The sequence below is a fragment of the Alexandromys fortis genome, unplaced genomic scaffold (assembly GCF_014885135.2).
Source record: "Alexandromys fortis isolate MF-2015 unplaced genomic scaffold, M_Fortis_MF-2015_v1.1 scaffold_44, whole genome shotgun sequence".
Taxonomy (NCBI): domain Eukaryota; kingdom Metazoa; phylum Chordata; class Mammalia; order Rodentia; family Cricetidae; genus Alexandromys; species Alexandromys fortis.
In genome coordinates, this window is record NW_026067921.1 from 8,563,603 (window position 1) to 8,576,582 (window position 12,980).

The 12,980-nt window shown below is 46.0% G+C and overlaps 1 protein-coding gene across 2 annotated transcripts in view; it reads left to right on the forward strand.

Annotated features, from left to right (window-relative positions):
• The first annotated feature begins 241 nt into the window (after positions 1 to 241).
• Positions 242 to 12,980, forward strand: part of Cep41 (centrosomal protein 41) — a 44,012-nt gene continuing 31,273 nt past the window's right edge. The window contains exons 1-2 of one of the 2 annotated variants that reach the window (XM_050141698.1): positions 267 to 357; positions 5,208 to 5,475. In XM_050141698.1, coding sequence (XP_049997655.1) covers positions 5,326 to 5,475 — 150 coding nt within the window. In that variant the 5' untranslated portion in view covers positions 267 to 357; positions 5,208 to 5,325. Of the gene's footprint in view, positions 358 to 5,207; positions 5,476 to 12,980 lie in introns of both variants that reach the window. The other variant, XM_050141699.1, reaches the window with a different exon arrangement.

Genomic DNA, 12,980 nt, shown 5'->3' on the forward strand with positions numbered 1-12,980 from the left:
TCGGGCCCCTCGCCTCAGTTCTGCGCAGGCGCAGCCTTCCCCTCCCCCCGCGCCCTTCTTCCCGCTTTCAGGCAGGAGCTGGCCGGCAGGCCCCTGCACCGCAAACTGAGCTAGCGGGCGTCCCGCGTTGCCCTTGGCAACCATTGAGCGGCTCTCCCTCGCCCAGCCGAAACAGTAAACGGAGCTTTTATTGGCTGGCCTGGACAGCCTGGCCAATCGGAAAAGAGGTTACAGGGAGGCGGCTGAGCGGGCTGTGGGGGTAGGAAGCTAGATTAGTAGCAAGACGTGAGGCTAGAACCCCGAGCGTGGTCGGTTGGAGCAGATATGTCTGCCCGGAGGCACATTGGGAATCCTGAGGTGAGGGCCAAGTCCGGACCCGAGAGCCGGAGGGGGCGGGCGCACCGGAAAAGGCGCCACGTGGGCAGGGACGAACAGCCGGCCACTTCCGCCGCCTGGAAGGCGGGAAGTAGCCAGCGTGAGGAGGGGGCCGAGCGCAGGGCCTGGGGCGGGGCAGGCCTAGGCTCTGCGTCAGGAAGCGCCCTTGGTGACAGGCGTGCTCCCCCCCCCCCCCATGCTGACCTGACTGCAGTGTTGGAGGGTTGGAGGAGCCAAGTACGTAAAGACACAGCCCCTGCCTTCAAAGAGTTTATAGTCTAGGAGTGACACTTGCCAAACAAGTAAAAAATAAAAGACACTCCAGAAACATGGAAGGAGGTGAAGGGGCCCATCACTTCTGAGGGTCGGGATACAAGCAGACCAAGCCGTTGCAAAGGGAGCAAAATGGGATGCTTTCTGTTGTACCTTTTACTTTATTCATCTCGTTTACCTTCCGTGCCCTTCTGCATTTATAATGTCACCCAGTATGATTTGACTCTTACCAAACAAGTTCCAGACCTACAAAGAAAACAACCAAGTCTCCACCCTTTGTGAGTTCAGTCTAGAGATGGGAACTAAACTGGAATCGAGTACGATGATATTGGGGAAGATGTTAGAGGAAAATAAAACTCAGTTGAGAGAACGAGGAAGGTTCTGGAGTCGGAAGAGACCGACAGACACATCAAAGCTGTTCAGTAGTCAGGTGAAGAGCATGCTACTTAGCCCAGCACGGACAAAGCTACGGAGAAATGAGCTCCCACCAAGCCTTTGTAGGAGTCTATGGAGGCAGGTTGAGAGAGGCCTTCTGTGCCTTCAGACCAAACACCAGTTGTAGGTCTTTCTTGGCGAATGCCTGGTGTCCAGAGAAACTGTGACATGAGCTTTGGAGCGCCATGATAATAATATCTATTATTTTATGTTTTTGGTTTCTTGAGACGGGGTCTCACATGTAGTGCTGGCTGTCTTGGAACTTGCTCTGTAGACCAGGCTGGCCTCGAACTCACAGAGATCTATGCCTGCCTTTGCACCACCACCACTCAGCCTTGATAGTAAATACTACACAGTGTCGCTTCCGTTCTGGAATATAAAATATAAAATCCAACTCGTTGAAGAAGAAAGTAGAATAGCGGTCACCAGAAGTTGGGGATGGGGTACAAAGAGATGCACAGACGCTGGTCACAGGATAGCAAGTTAGTTAGAACTAAAAATTCTGAGGTCTGTTATACAGCAGGATGGGGTGATGACTGTCTTTACTAACTTGATTTGATAATTCCGTAGTGTGTGCACATCTGTACTGTGTCCTGTAAATAAATTTAAACGCTTAATGAGATGCATGTGATGGGGTGGGAGAGGCGGCTGTAGGGTGACAGCATCCTTCTGCCTGTTGGTCAGAACTCAAGAAACTTGGAAGAAGTTTTGGTAGTGTGGTCAGATTTGCATGTTAGGCACAATTGCAGCCACACCATGGAGGATGGAGTTGAGAAGGCCAAGGCAAGAAGCAGAGAGACTGAGGAGGTGGCTCTGTTGATGTGTGTCGAAACAGGGTCTAGGAAGTAGGGACAGAGTTAGGGAGACATAGGAGGGTGAACCCCTCCAGCAGGCACGATCACCCTCGAGAGAGGGCACTGAGATGGGTAACTTGGGTTCCCAGCTGGGACCACTCGTTGGTTCTCGTTAATGAAGTCAGGGATCCAGAAGGAAGAGAATGTTGGGGCGAGGGTACAAACAGTTGCTGGGTTTATGGCCTTCCTTGGGTAGAGGGCAAGTTTCCAGGAATCATGAGAAAGAATGCATAATTACTTTTGGAGCTAAAATGTAAGGCATGTCTAAAACTGTTTATATTCTACATTCACCTTTTGATTTTTCTTTTTCTCACTTGAGAGTGTGGCTGAGGATAGAATTCTTGATTGGAAACGTCAACATCTTGGAAACACTGCTCAGTGGCCCAGCAGCCAGCGTTTCTGTAGGAACCTCCAAAGCCGTCTTGTTGCTTTGTGACCTGCTTCTTTCAGGCAGCCTCCCTTTATTCCTGATGTTAGGACATTTCCCGAAAAGATCCTCGCTATGGTCTGTTTTCACTCTCTTTGGTAAACACCAGAAACTGGTATCTTTCTAGTCTGTTGTTTTTTTTCTTGAGTGATTTTATTGTCGACTTTATTTTCTACGTGTTCTTTCTTGTATTTGTTGTTTTGAGATTAGACCCATGGTTCTGATTTTTTCACTTTTATCTCCTGTCTATTTTTGTCTTTATGCTTTAAGAAATTTAACTTTATTTTCTAATTCTTATATTGGTTGTAATGTCTGCTGTGGTGTGTGTGGGAGGTATCTATGTGTGTCTGTGTGTGAGAGAGAGAATCACTGTGTGTGTGTGTATGTGAGTTCATGTGTGTGGGTATGTGGGGGGCCCTGTATGTGTATGGGGGTGTGTGTATAGGTCAGCAACCTCAGGTACTCCCCTGAGATGCTGTTCACCTTGGGTTTCTTGCTGTTGTTGTTTTGGTTTGAGACAGTCTCTCCTTGACTTGGGACTCAGCACTGAGCTAGGCTAGCTGGGCAGCACATCCCAGGGAATGGAAGCCAGGCCCTCATGCTTGGCCAGCCATCCTTTTACTGACCGAGATGTCTATGTCTCAGACCCGCATCACTTGTAAGAGCCGGTTTTCACTGTGATGTCCCTTTTCAAAGCTTTGCAGAAAGGTGCTAACATCGCGAGAGAGGTCTGTGCCTTTCGCTGTGCTCCGCAAGTGCGCGAGAGCTAGAGTAGTAAAGTCTGCCCGATCTGTGCGTAGGTGGAGGCTCCATATAGTCTACTTTGTGTCCGTGTAGAGCCGCAGTCACAGGGGAGAACTCAGCACCTCTGCCCCTCCCAGTCCTGCCCTCATCCCTGGCAGCCACAAAGCGGTTGTCCATTGCTGTACTTCTGCCATCTTGAGAGTGCTATTTGAATCGAATCGCCAATAGAAAAGCCAATTTCCAGATGGCTTTTTCTACTTAGGATGATGTCCTTGAGACACACGGGGTAAGCGTGCGTGCAGTCGATGCCTTAGTGATGACCAGTTCCTGTAGTTTGGATATTCAGTTTGCTCACTCATTAACTCGTTCAGTCAACATAAGACGTTGTGCTTGCTTCCAGTTTGGGACTATTAGAAATAAAGATACCTGTCTTTGGGTACAGCTTTTTGTGTGGGCATTAATTTTCATTTCTGTGAGATAAGTGGGAACCCAGTCGCTGGGTTGTATGGTAAGCATATGTTTAGTTTCAATAGAAAACACCATACTGTTTTCCATTCCTGTCACTAGTGAATGAGAGTCTTAGGTTCTGCAAAAACCTTGTTAACATCTGTTATTGTCATTGTTGTTACAGCTGCTCTCAGTAGGTACACAGTGTTATCTCATTGTGGGATTAAAAGAAAACCATTTGTGTGTGGAGTGCTTGTGTGCTATGGTATGTGTGTGGAGGGCAGGGGACAACCTGGAGGACTGGCTCTTCCTTACACCGTGTGGTTGGCAGGCTTGGCACTGAGTGCCTTTACCTGTTGAGTCATCTCACCAGCCCTCATTGTGGTTTTAGTCTGTGTCTCCTGAGTGGACACAAACTGGCAGTCTTTTCATGCGGTTATGTTATCACCTGTCATCTAGACAACTTCTTCAGCAAAATATCTTCGTGTCTTTCCCTTTTCTTTCTTTTTCCTTTTAATTTTAAGATAGGGTCTCACATCCAGGCAGTGGTTGCACACACCTTTAATCCCAGCATCAGGGAGGCAGAGGCAGGCAGATGTCAGTGAATTCCAGGCCAGCCTGGTCTACAAAGTGAGTTCCAGGACAGCCAGGACTGTTACACAGAGAAACCCTGTCTCGAAAAACAAAACAAAAAAAGATCGGGTCTCCCACTGGAGCTGGACAAACCTTGAACTCACCTTACTTCAGCCTCAGTGTCATGAGTGCTAGGAGTACAGGCCTGGGCCTCTCCATGGGGCTTCCTGCTTTAACACTTGAGCCCTGTGTTCCCTTTTCTTGCCATTGTTGCTGACTTCATAGATACTGTTTTGTAGACAGCTGATAATAATTAGAATTTAAATTCCTTCCTGCTTTTTGTTTTTCCTGGAGTTTCTGTCTGCCTTTACTTTGAGTCTACACTTCTTATGAATAATGTGTCTACAAATCATTATCACTGCTTGTAATTGTTACTATCAAATTTTATTTTTATTCTACTTTATATTTAGGAAAATTTCCTACGCCACTATCACTAGAATGTTTTTCATAATTATCATTTCCAAAACTTTCTCTCTACACATTTTATGTCGGGTGGCAAGGAGAGATTTATATTGTAATTTTATTTTACATAAATGTTGTATTGTACATATGGTGTTTTGACTTGCTTTTTCCCCCCACTTAACAATATGTCTTGAAGCTCTGGGTGCCAGCTGACTCCATTTCTGGTGAGGACTGCCTTCGCTTGTAGATAGCTACCTTCTTATGATGTCCTCACGGTGTATGTGAGGAAAGAGGCAGTTCCCTGGTATCTCTTTTTAAAAAGTTGTCTTGTGTTTTTTAAAAGTTTACTTGTGAAGTTGGGCATAGTGGCGCACACCTTTAATCCCAGCACTCAGGAGGCACAGGCAAGCAGATCTCTGTGAGTTCGAGGCCAGCCGGGTCCACATAGGGAGTTCCGGGCACTCAGGGCTACATAATGAGACTCTGTCTTTTAAAAAAAAAAAATTATTTATGGGTGTAGGTGTGGTATGTGCATGTGTACATGTTCATTCCTGTGTGTGTGTGTGGTCAAAACTCGACATTTAGTGTCTTCCTCTGCTGCTTATTTTATGAGACAGGGTCTCTCACTGAACCTGGAGTTCCTGGGATAAGCTCTGTTGGCTGGTCAGTGAGCTCCGGGAATCTGCCTGTCCCCATCCTGTTGCCCAAGTCTCCCACTGCTGGGGCCACAGATACATGCCATCCTGTCCAGCCTTTTACGTGAATGCTGGGAATTGGAGTTCAAGTCTCTGGCTTGCATGGCAAGCACTTTACCAACCGAGCCATCTCTCCAGCCACTGGTACTCTCTTTTTATAAGGACACTTATAAAAAACATCTTAGACGAGGTAAGATGTTTTCAGATTTCTTTTAGCCATCAGTTTTCGATTTATGTTTCTGAGTAGGCGATTTTAAAAGGTGATTGAGATATTGAGGTTTTTTGTTTTTCATTAAGAGGCCCGCTGATGGGGAGCTACAGATGGTGACATTTACCAAGATGGGCAAGAAATAATTGCCTTGCTCTCGCAGTGGTGTGTCTGTGTGGGGGTGTGGTTTGGAGAGCCAGCTCCAGAGAGCTTTCACCAGCCCTTAAGCAGCCACTCCTTTAGTCCATTGTGGGGATGCCGGAGGCGGCCCATTCTTTGGCCTTTTCAAGATTGTTCTTGGCTTTCCCTGGCCCTTATTCTTCAGCTGTCCTAAGTCTATCAAGTCATTTTCACCTGTTGATCTCTAGTGATATATGGCTTATTCCTCCGCCAGCCACTTAATTACTCATTCCCTAGGGTTCCGCCTTCTCCGTCACTAGCCTCTCTGTGGGTTTGAGAACTCTGGGGTTTGATTGCTGCCATTTCTCCCACTCTCTGGACTCGGCATTGTTTAAATCCTTAAGATAGTTTTTAATGAAGTCTTACTGAGGTTTTGGGAGGGAGTGAAGTTAGTGCATCCATCCAGTCTGTTCTCTGTTCCAGTTTATCATCATCTACAGTGATTTTATGGACATGTTTTTCTGACATGCTTGTGAGAGCATAGGGACCTTAAGTCACCTGCACTGCTCTTGTCAGGCATGGTGGTTCACAGATACTTTTGAATAAATGAGCATATGTCTAAAGCTGAAAGGAGAAGCTAAGGGTAAAATTCCACTATTTGGAGATTAGAAGCCTATAAAAGGAAGTAAGTCTAAGTCTTTGAGTCACAGGGAGTCTATTGATTGAGGAGGTGGAATCCTGAAAAACACAGTAATTAGGGAGCTGACAGAGGAATGAGTCATGTATCAATGGAACGTCAGGGGAGAGAGATTACTGAAGCCAATTTCCGTAGGAACAAGTGTGCTGTGTTTCATTATATTCTATCATGTGGTATAAAAGGATTGAGAAAGTTCAAGGAAAAATATCCATTATATTTGGCAAGTAGATTTTTGATGTTTGGTAGCGGGCATGAGAACTACAGTCATGTAGTGCATGCCAGTAAAGTTCAGACAGTGTGGACTTTGGCCATTGTTAGCCCTAAGAGACTTGGCAGAAGACGTGAGGGTAGGGCACTACTCCTGGTATATGTTGGTTTGTTATGAATAGTGCCCTCATTTAGTGACTTGACAGGAGCCCTTCTGCCATTATCTCTTCTGGCTCTTAGCTCTGCTACATGCTTATCTCATGAAAGCACATGTGATTTTGCAGACAGCCTGAAGTTTTCAAACACTCCACTTCCATGTGCGTCCATCAGTGCTGTCTGTTGACTGGAGCTAATACTCTCCTACCAATGTCCTTTTCCATATGGACTGGACTTTCCCATACTTGGTGGCTGAGTCCTAAGAGCAAGTGGCCAAGAGAACCACTTTTACCATCGCAGCTTAGATGTCATACCCCAGGCTCACCCGAGTCTAGAGATGAGGGAAGGCCTAGGCCCCATCCCTCAGACAGCAGACAGTAAAACCACAGTCTAATGGGATGGGAGATTTTGACTCCATCTTGAAAAATACAGTTTGCCATAGGTAGTAGCTACTGATAAAGTAGGTATTGTTGTACATGGAGTCTTGGGCCAAGATGATTGTTTGATATTAACATAACTGGTCCAATTAAAACACCTATTTTAAAAGTTCCTCTTTGAAAAACCTACTTTAATATGTGATTAGCTCAAGACCAGTATTCACCCCCCCTCCATTTGTGAATATAAAAGTAGGATGGATCTGAACAAAATGTACAGTGTCTTTAAAAAAGAATGAAGGGCGCCAAACAGCATGTGAGACCTGGTTTGAGAGATGGGAAGTCAGAAAAGCACCTGTGGTCCAGACAGCTTGCTGCTGCTGGTGTGTTTTGTTCTGTTGTAGTGTTCCTTCAGAAAGATGCCATTTCGGACGTCTCGTTAGTCTTTCTTCTCCCACATTCATATCCTCACAAATCTGTATGTCGGTATGCAAAGAAGAACACTGCTAAAATTCTGTCGTGATTGTATGCCTCACACCTCGGTATCTTCACTGTGACCCATTGTTGAAAGGACTAGTCCTCACTCCTAATCTATAGTCAGGCTTCTCCATTTGAAGCCTCACTCTCCAGGTCCAGCGTTGTCTATGGCCCAGGATCCCACATCCTGATGGTTATTGAGGTCTTGGGGATTACATACTCCTTTGGAAATTTGGTGGTTGCCCAGGACCCTGGCAGAGACAATGCACACACACAGAATGTTTCACAGAGCTTCCTGGATTCATGGAAACTTACCAGTGAGCTCATGTGAAGACCCTGGCAGGAGTTCAGAGTCACAGTGGCTGATGGTTAAATGAGACGAAGTACATAAAATGCTTAGTCAGATGTCAAACACCATAGGACATGCTCACTAAAGGAGGGGAGCAATTGTCATTCTGCTGAGTTTCCGCTTTCTTCAGCAAATAGGAACAGTTTGCTTTTCAAACAGTCCCTTAAAATGGCTTTGCTAGTAGAATTTATTTCCACTTGGAATACTTTTTCCATCCCTGTTATCTAGTACTCATTCTTCCAGGAAGTCTGCCTTTTCAACCCAGTGTCTGGGCTATCTTTTTTTCAGACTTCTAAGAGTCTTGAATGTTGAACTACTCTTATGGTACCAGAGTGTGCTTGGGCCTTCATGTTTGTTTGTTTGTGGGTTTTTTGTTTTGTTTTGTTTTTTGTATGTGTGTTAGCATGTGTGTATTGAGTTGGGTTCTTACAGAGTGTGCATGGACCTTCATGTTTGTTTGTTTGGTTTTTGTTTTTGTATGTGTGTTAGCATGTGTGTATTGAGTTGGGTTCTTACAAGTTGTCCTAGAACTCACACCTTTCCCCCAACCCTCCAAAGGAGCTGGGTTGCAGGTGTCTGCCACTGTGCCCAGTTTCAGTGTATCTGGCAAACACTTCCTGCTGTTTTGTTAGCACAAGGTTCTCTGACAGGTCCTGATGGTGTTCAGGGCAGAGCCCCTTTCCCAAGATGGACTATTAAGGACATGGAGCCAAATGAAGCCTTCCCTCGTGGGGTGGCTCTGTGGTCATGGTGTTCGTCAGAGCCACAGGAAAGTGACTAAGATAGTGCACCTTAAAGTGTCTTGGACACAGCTGCTTATTTCCAAAAAGCCTGTAGTAATTTACAAACACCAACTTTCTCAATTTCCTGCCCGCTCATGATGAGCTTTATTATAACCATGGATTTTTTTTTAATATTTATTTTAAATATGTACCAAAAGCTGCCCCTTCCACCTGAACTCTGGGCCTCTGCCCATTTGTCTGTACACATCCTTAAATCTCTCCTTTAACACCTCCCTCACCCCCCCCCCAAAAAAAAACATAAAAACCGCACCACAGAGAGGAGAGAGGCAGGGAGAGGAAAAGGGAGAGGAAAGAGAGTTCACCTTGACAAGTCTCCTTCCCCACCCCCATAATTTACCTATTGTTTTTGCTTCTGCCCTTCTTACTCTCCTTTAATTGCTTCCGTCTAGCCCCATCAACAATGTCCTGATTTGTAAATCCAAATTTACTTTTCTGTTCTGTTAATTGACCTGGATTCTTGTTTGTCTGTTCTTGCTTGGCCTCTTGTTCTTGGATTTGACAGCTTTGTTCCGTGTTGACTCCTTCCTTCTTCCTGTAAATCTTTTCTCCTAGTTTTTGTAATTCCTTTCCTTTGGCCTCTCCTGCATCCCAGCCAGGGCTCTTCCCCACCTGACTGTCAAGGTTGGGAAATGTCTTCCTAGTGCACACTGTTTCTAGAATGATTTTAGACAGTCCCCCTGGCTTCATAGCCTATATATGAATAATTCCCAAATTGTTTTTTAACCTAGTTTTCTCCTGATCTCGATGTCCATATAGTCAGCTGGACACTTCTATTTTTGATAACCTACAAACATCCCTGCTTAATGTCCCCAAACTTCCTACATAATGTTTTTTCCATATATGCTTCTCTTTTCACTACTTTTTCTGACGGTTATGGTGCTACTGCCCTCTTTTTATGGTGGTCCATGAGTAGCCATGTTGATTTTACATGTTAAAGATGGAGGGGCAGGCACTAGGCAGAGCTACAACCCCAGCTTCACACTGCAAAGATTTCTCAAAACCTTCTTCATCTCTGTGCTGCTACTTTTATAAGGCTTCCTTGTCCTCTTAGCATGAGCTTCTCCGCTGATTTTTGTGCCTCTTCTCTTGACTATGATCATATTCTCAATATTGTGCAGATAGATCATCCCAAAATGTAAATGAGCTCTCACCACGCCTCCCTAAACCTTCAGTGGCTCCCAGTCCTCTCCTCTTGGGCTTCTCAAGCTCCATACTGTCGACATCTGGGCTGGCTCTTGTCATAGGATGTTCCCCAGTCTCTCATGCCTTTTCCTAGGAAACACCAGCAACACACCCCCACCACCACCACCACCCCCACCCCCACCCCCCCCACCACCACCACCACCACGACTCAGTTGTAACAACCCAGATGTCTCCAGACCTTGATAAATGTCCCTGGGTACAGAGCTGGCAAAATCACACCTATTGGAAACCACTGATTGACAGGACAGAAGGCAAAGTGCCTTAGGTTTTCTCGATAGAAGGTCCTCTGTGATCTGCCCCCGCCCTGCCTCTCCAGTGCCATTTGTCCTCTCAGAGTCCCCAGTACTCCATGCCTTCCAGTGTTGACTAGCTTTCTTGAGATGTCACCTACACTCTGTCCTCACGGTTCCCCTGGGCTTCTCTATTATTGGGGCCTCATAGTGCCCACACACCACTGTTTTCACTACCCACCATGACCCTCAGAACTCAGCACTCTCTCGGCAGCACTTCTTGACTCTTGGCCTTGTTAAGGTACTAGTCTCACGTGTCCCCATCCCCCTCCGTTCCCTCTCCTTGTCACATTGACACCAAATAGCTGCAGAGAGCAAGGGGTGATGGCCAGGCCTGTTTTTACCTCTGCATTCCTCAGAGGGACCTGCATCTGCCAGGCCCTCAGTAATAAATGTCCCTGGAATGAAAGGCACTCACTAAGTGTTTGTAGAAGGAATGAACAGTCTCTCTTGAACCGGCTTCTGGTCACAGGCCTTCCACTTCCCACCATTCCAGCCTGTGTATATCATGGAAACAAAGCCAGTTGGTCAGTAGGTCAAGAGGCAGCCATCCCCAAAGCAGGAGTTTTCAGGAAGAAAGTGTGGCTCTTCCTCAGATCCTAAGACACTCTGCTGGCAATGTAGCACACAGAGCTTACTGTCCATGCAGGTCCTAGAAAGGACTAAGAAATGGAACAGAAATGAGAGCTTGGGAAAGAAATCTGACATTTTTCTCCAGCGGCATATGGATTTCTCATTAGTCCATGTAAGGGAAAACCGGGGGTGGGGAGGCCTCCGCAGCTGCAGCTGTCCACACTCCCTCCCTCATCATTCTGCTGCCACCACACCTGGTCCCCTGAGGCGCCCTCACGGCTCAGCTATGTGGCCGAGGGATGGACAAATATCCATGGTTCGGCAGAGACTAGCCTGGAATTTTTCAAAAGAAGCTTTGCTAGGAAACAAAACAAAAGTAAAAACAGGAACTAGGGTATAGAAATGATAAAAATATAGACTTGGGGGAAAAGTCCCTCAGCTGAAGCTGAAGATAAGTGAGACGTGTGTGTGTGTGTGTGTGTGTGTGTGTGTGTGTGTGTGTGCGCTGGACTTGCTTCCCTGTTTAATTTTTCTTGGTATTGTCTGCCTCTGAGAACTTGGCCTCCAGTTTCTCTCTGTGTCTGCGCGCTGTTCTTTCTCTTAAGAACTGTCTCCATCTTCATCTAGGGAAGGTGTTGGAGCTGGCCTTGTTCCTTGCTCTTCTAGACAGCCATCACTGCTCACAACAGGAAGCCAGTTTTCCACCATATTTCTGAGGCTCAGTCAGCTCAGTGATTGCAAACACTAGCAGCGGATCCGTGCTCAGTGTTCATAATAAAGGTTTTACTTGCCTGGTGTGAAATGAAAAACACAGACAACGTCATTGGCTTTTTAATAACATGAAGGAACTGACCTTTTACCCTGCGGGCTTTTTTTTTTTTAACCTTTTAGGTAATTGAAATAGCAGATGGTGGGGCTGGCGTATAGTGGTATAGTTTGGTTGCCTAGCATATGAGAGGCCCTGGGTTTGATCCTCAGTGTTAAAAAAAAAATAGCAGATAGATTATGTGTTATACCATTTAAAAATTAATTTAATTAAAAAACAAATATACTTACCTAAAAAATAAAATGGCAAGTGGAAGTTGTGAGGATTTTGTGTACTTACTTGGCAAAATTTTAAAAAATTAAAAATGGATAATTCTCCATAGGTACCCCCAGTTTTGTTTTGTTGTTTTTTTTTTTAAATTTCACTGTGTATGTGCACAGATGCGTGTATGTAGTGTTAAGGCCATAGGACAACCTTCCGGAGTTGGTCCTCTCCTTCCGCCATGTGGGTCTTAGGGATGAATGCAGGTTATCGGGGTTGGTAGAAAGCACCTTTACCCACCAAGTCATCGCTTTGGTCATACTGCCCTCAGTTTTTAAAAATTTTTCTTGGGCTCTGATTGCATAAATCATAGAAATGCTAGGCTGTTTCTGTGCTTTGTAGGCCATTCTGAAAGGTGTGATTTATTTCACAGTCCCCCCCCAACAGCATGCTTGTCACTCGCTGTTAGCTAAGGCAAGTGATCCAGTCTTTCTAAGTTTGACATTCTCCCTTAGGAGCTAGGTAGTATAGTTCAGTCCTCAGACACATAATCAGCGACTTAGCATGTACTGGGTCCCACAAACATGAGCAACGCATTGTCCCTGTCTTCAAGAAAATCCCAAACTAGAGGAGAAGATCTAAATGTGGAGGATGGGATGGGGTTCCATATTCTACAGGCCAGGAGGAGAGTGTCTCTTTCTGCCTCAGGCAGCTTCACGGTGGACAAAAGTTTTGCCAAAGAGAAGTTGAGGAAAAGCACTCTTGGCAGTTATCTGCCTGAGCTGGTGACGTTAGGAGGGACAGTCCCCACCGATGCAACATGGGATCGTGTGCAGGAGATGAAGGTCGGGGGGTCCCTTGTCCATAACACATGCTTTTCATATCCGTAGACTAGAAACAGGTCAGCGCAGACACTCTTTATTCTGAGCTTGCCCTTCCTTACTGGCTTCTGCGTTCACCTCAGGGATTTACCATGGGGGATTGTCTGCACTTGGATTCCAAGGGTTAACTACCAGAACATAGCACAACACACGGCAAATCTGACACAGACATCTCTGCCGACCGTAAGTTCACCCTGAGCCCACATGAGCCTCAGCTGCCACAGAGCAGATGCCATGGCAGTGACATCTGTGGAACCCCAGAGAGCCAGCCAGCATCTGGAGCATCTGGATCCAGCCCGCCACACTGTAGGGAGCTGTGGATAAGACCTA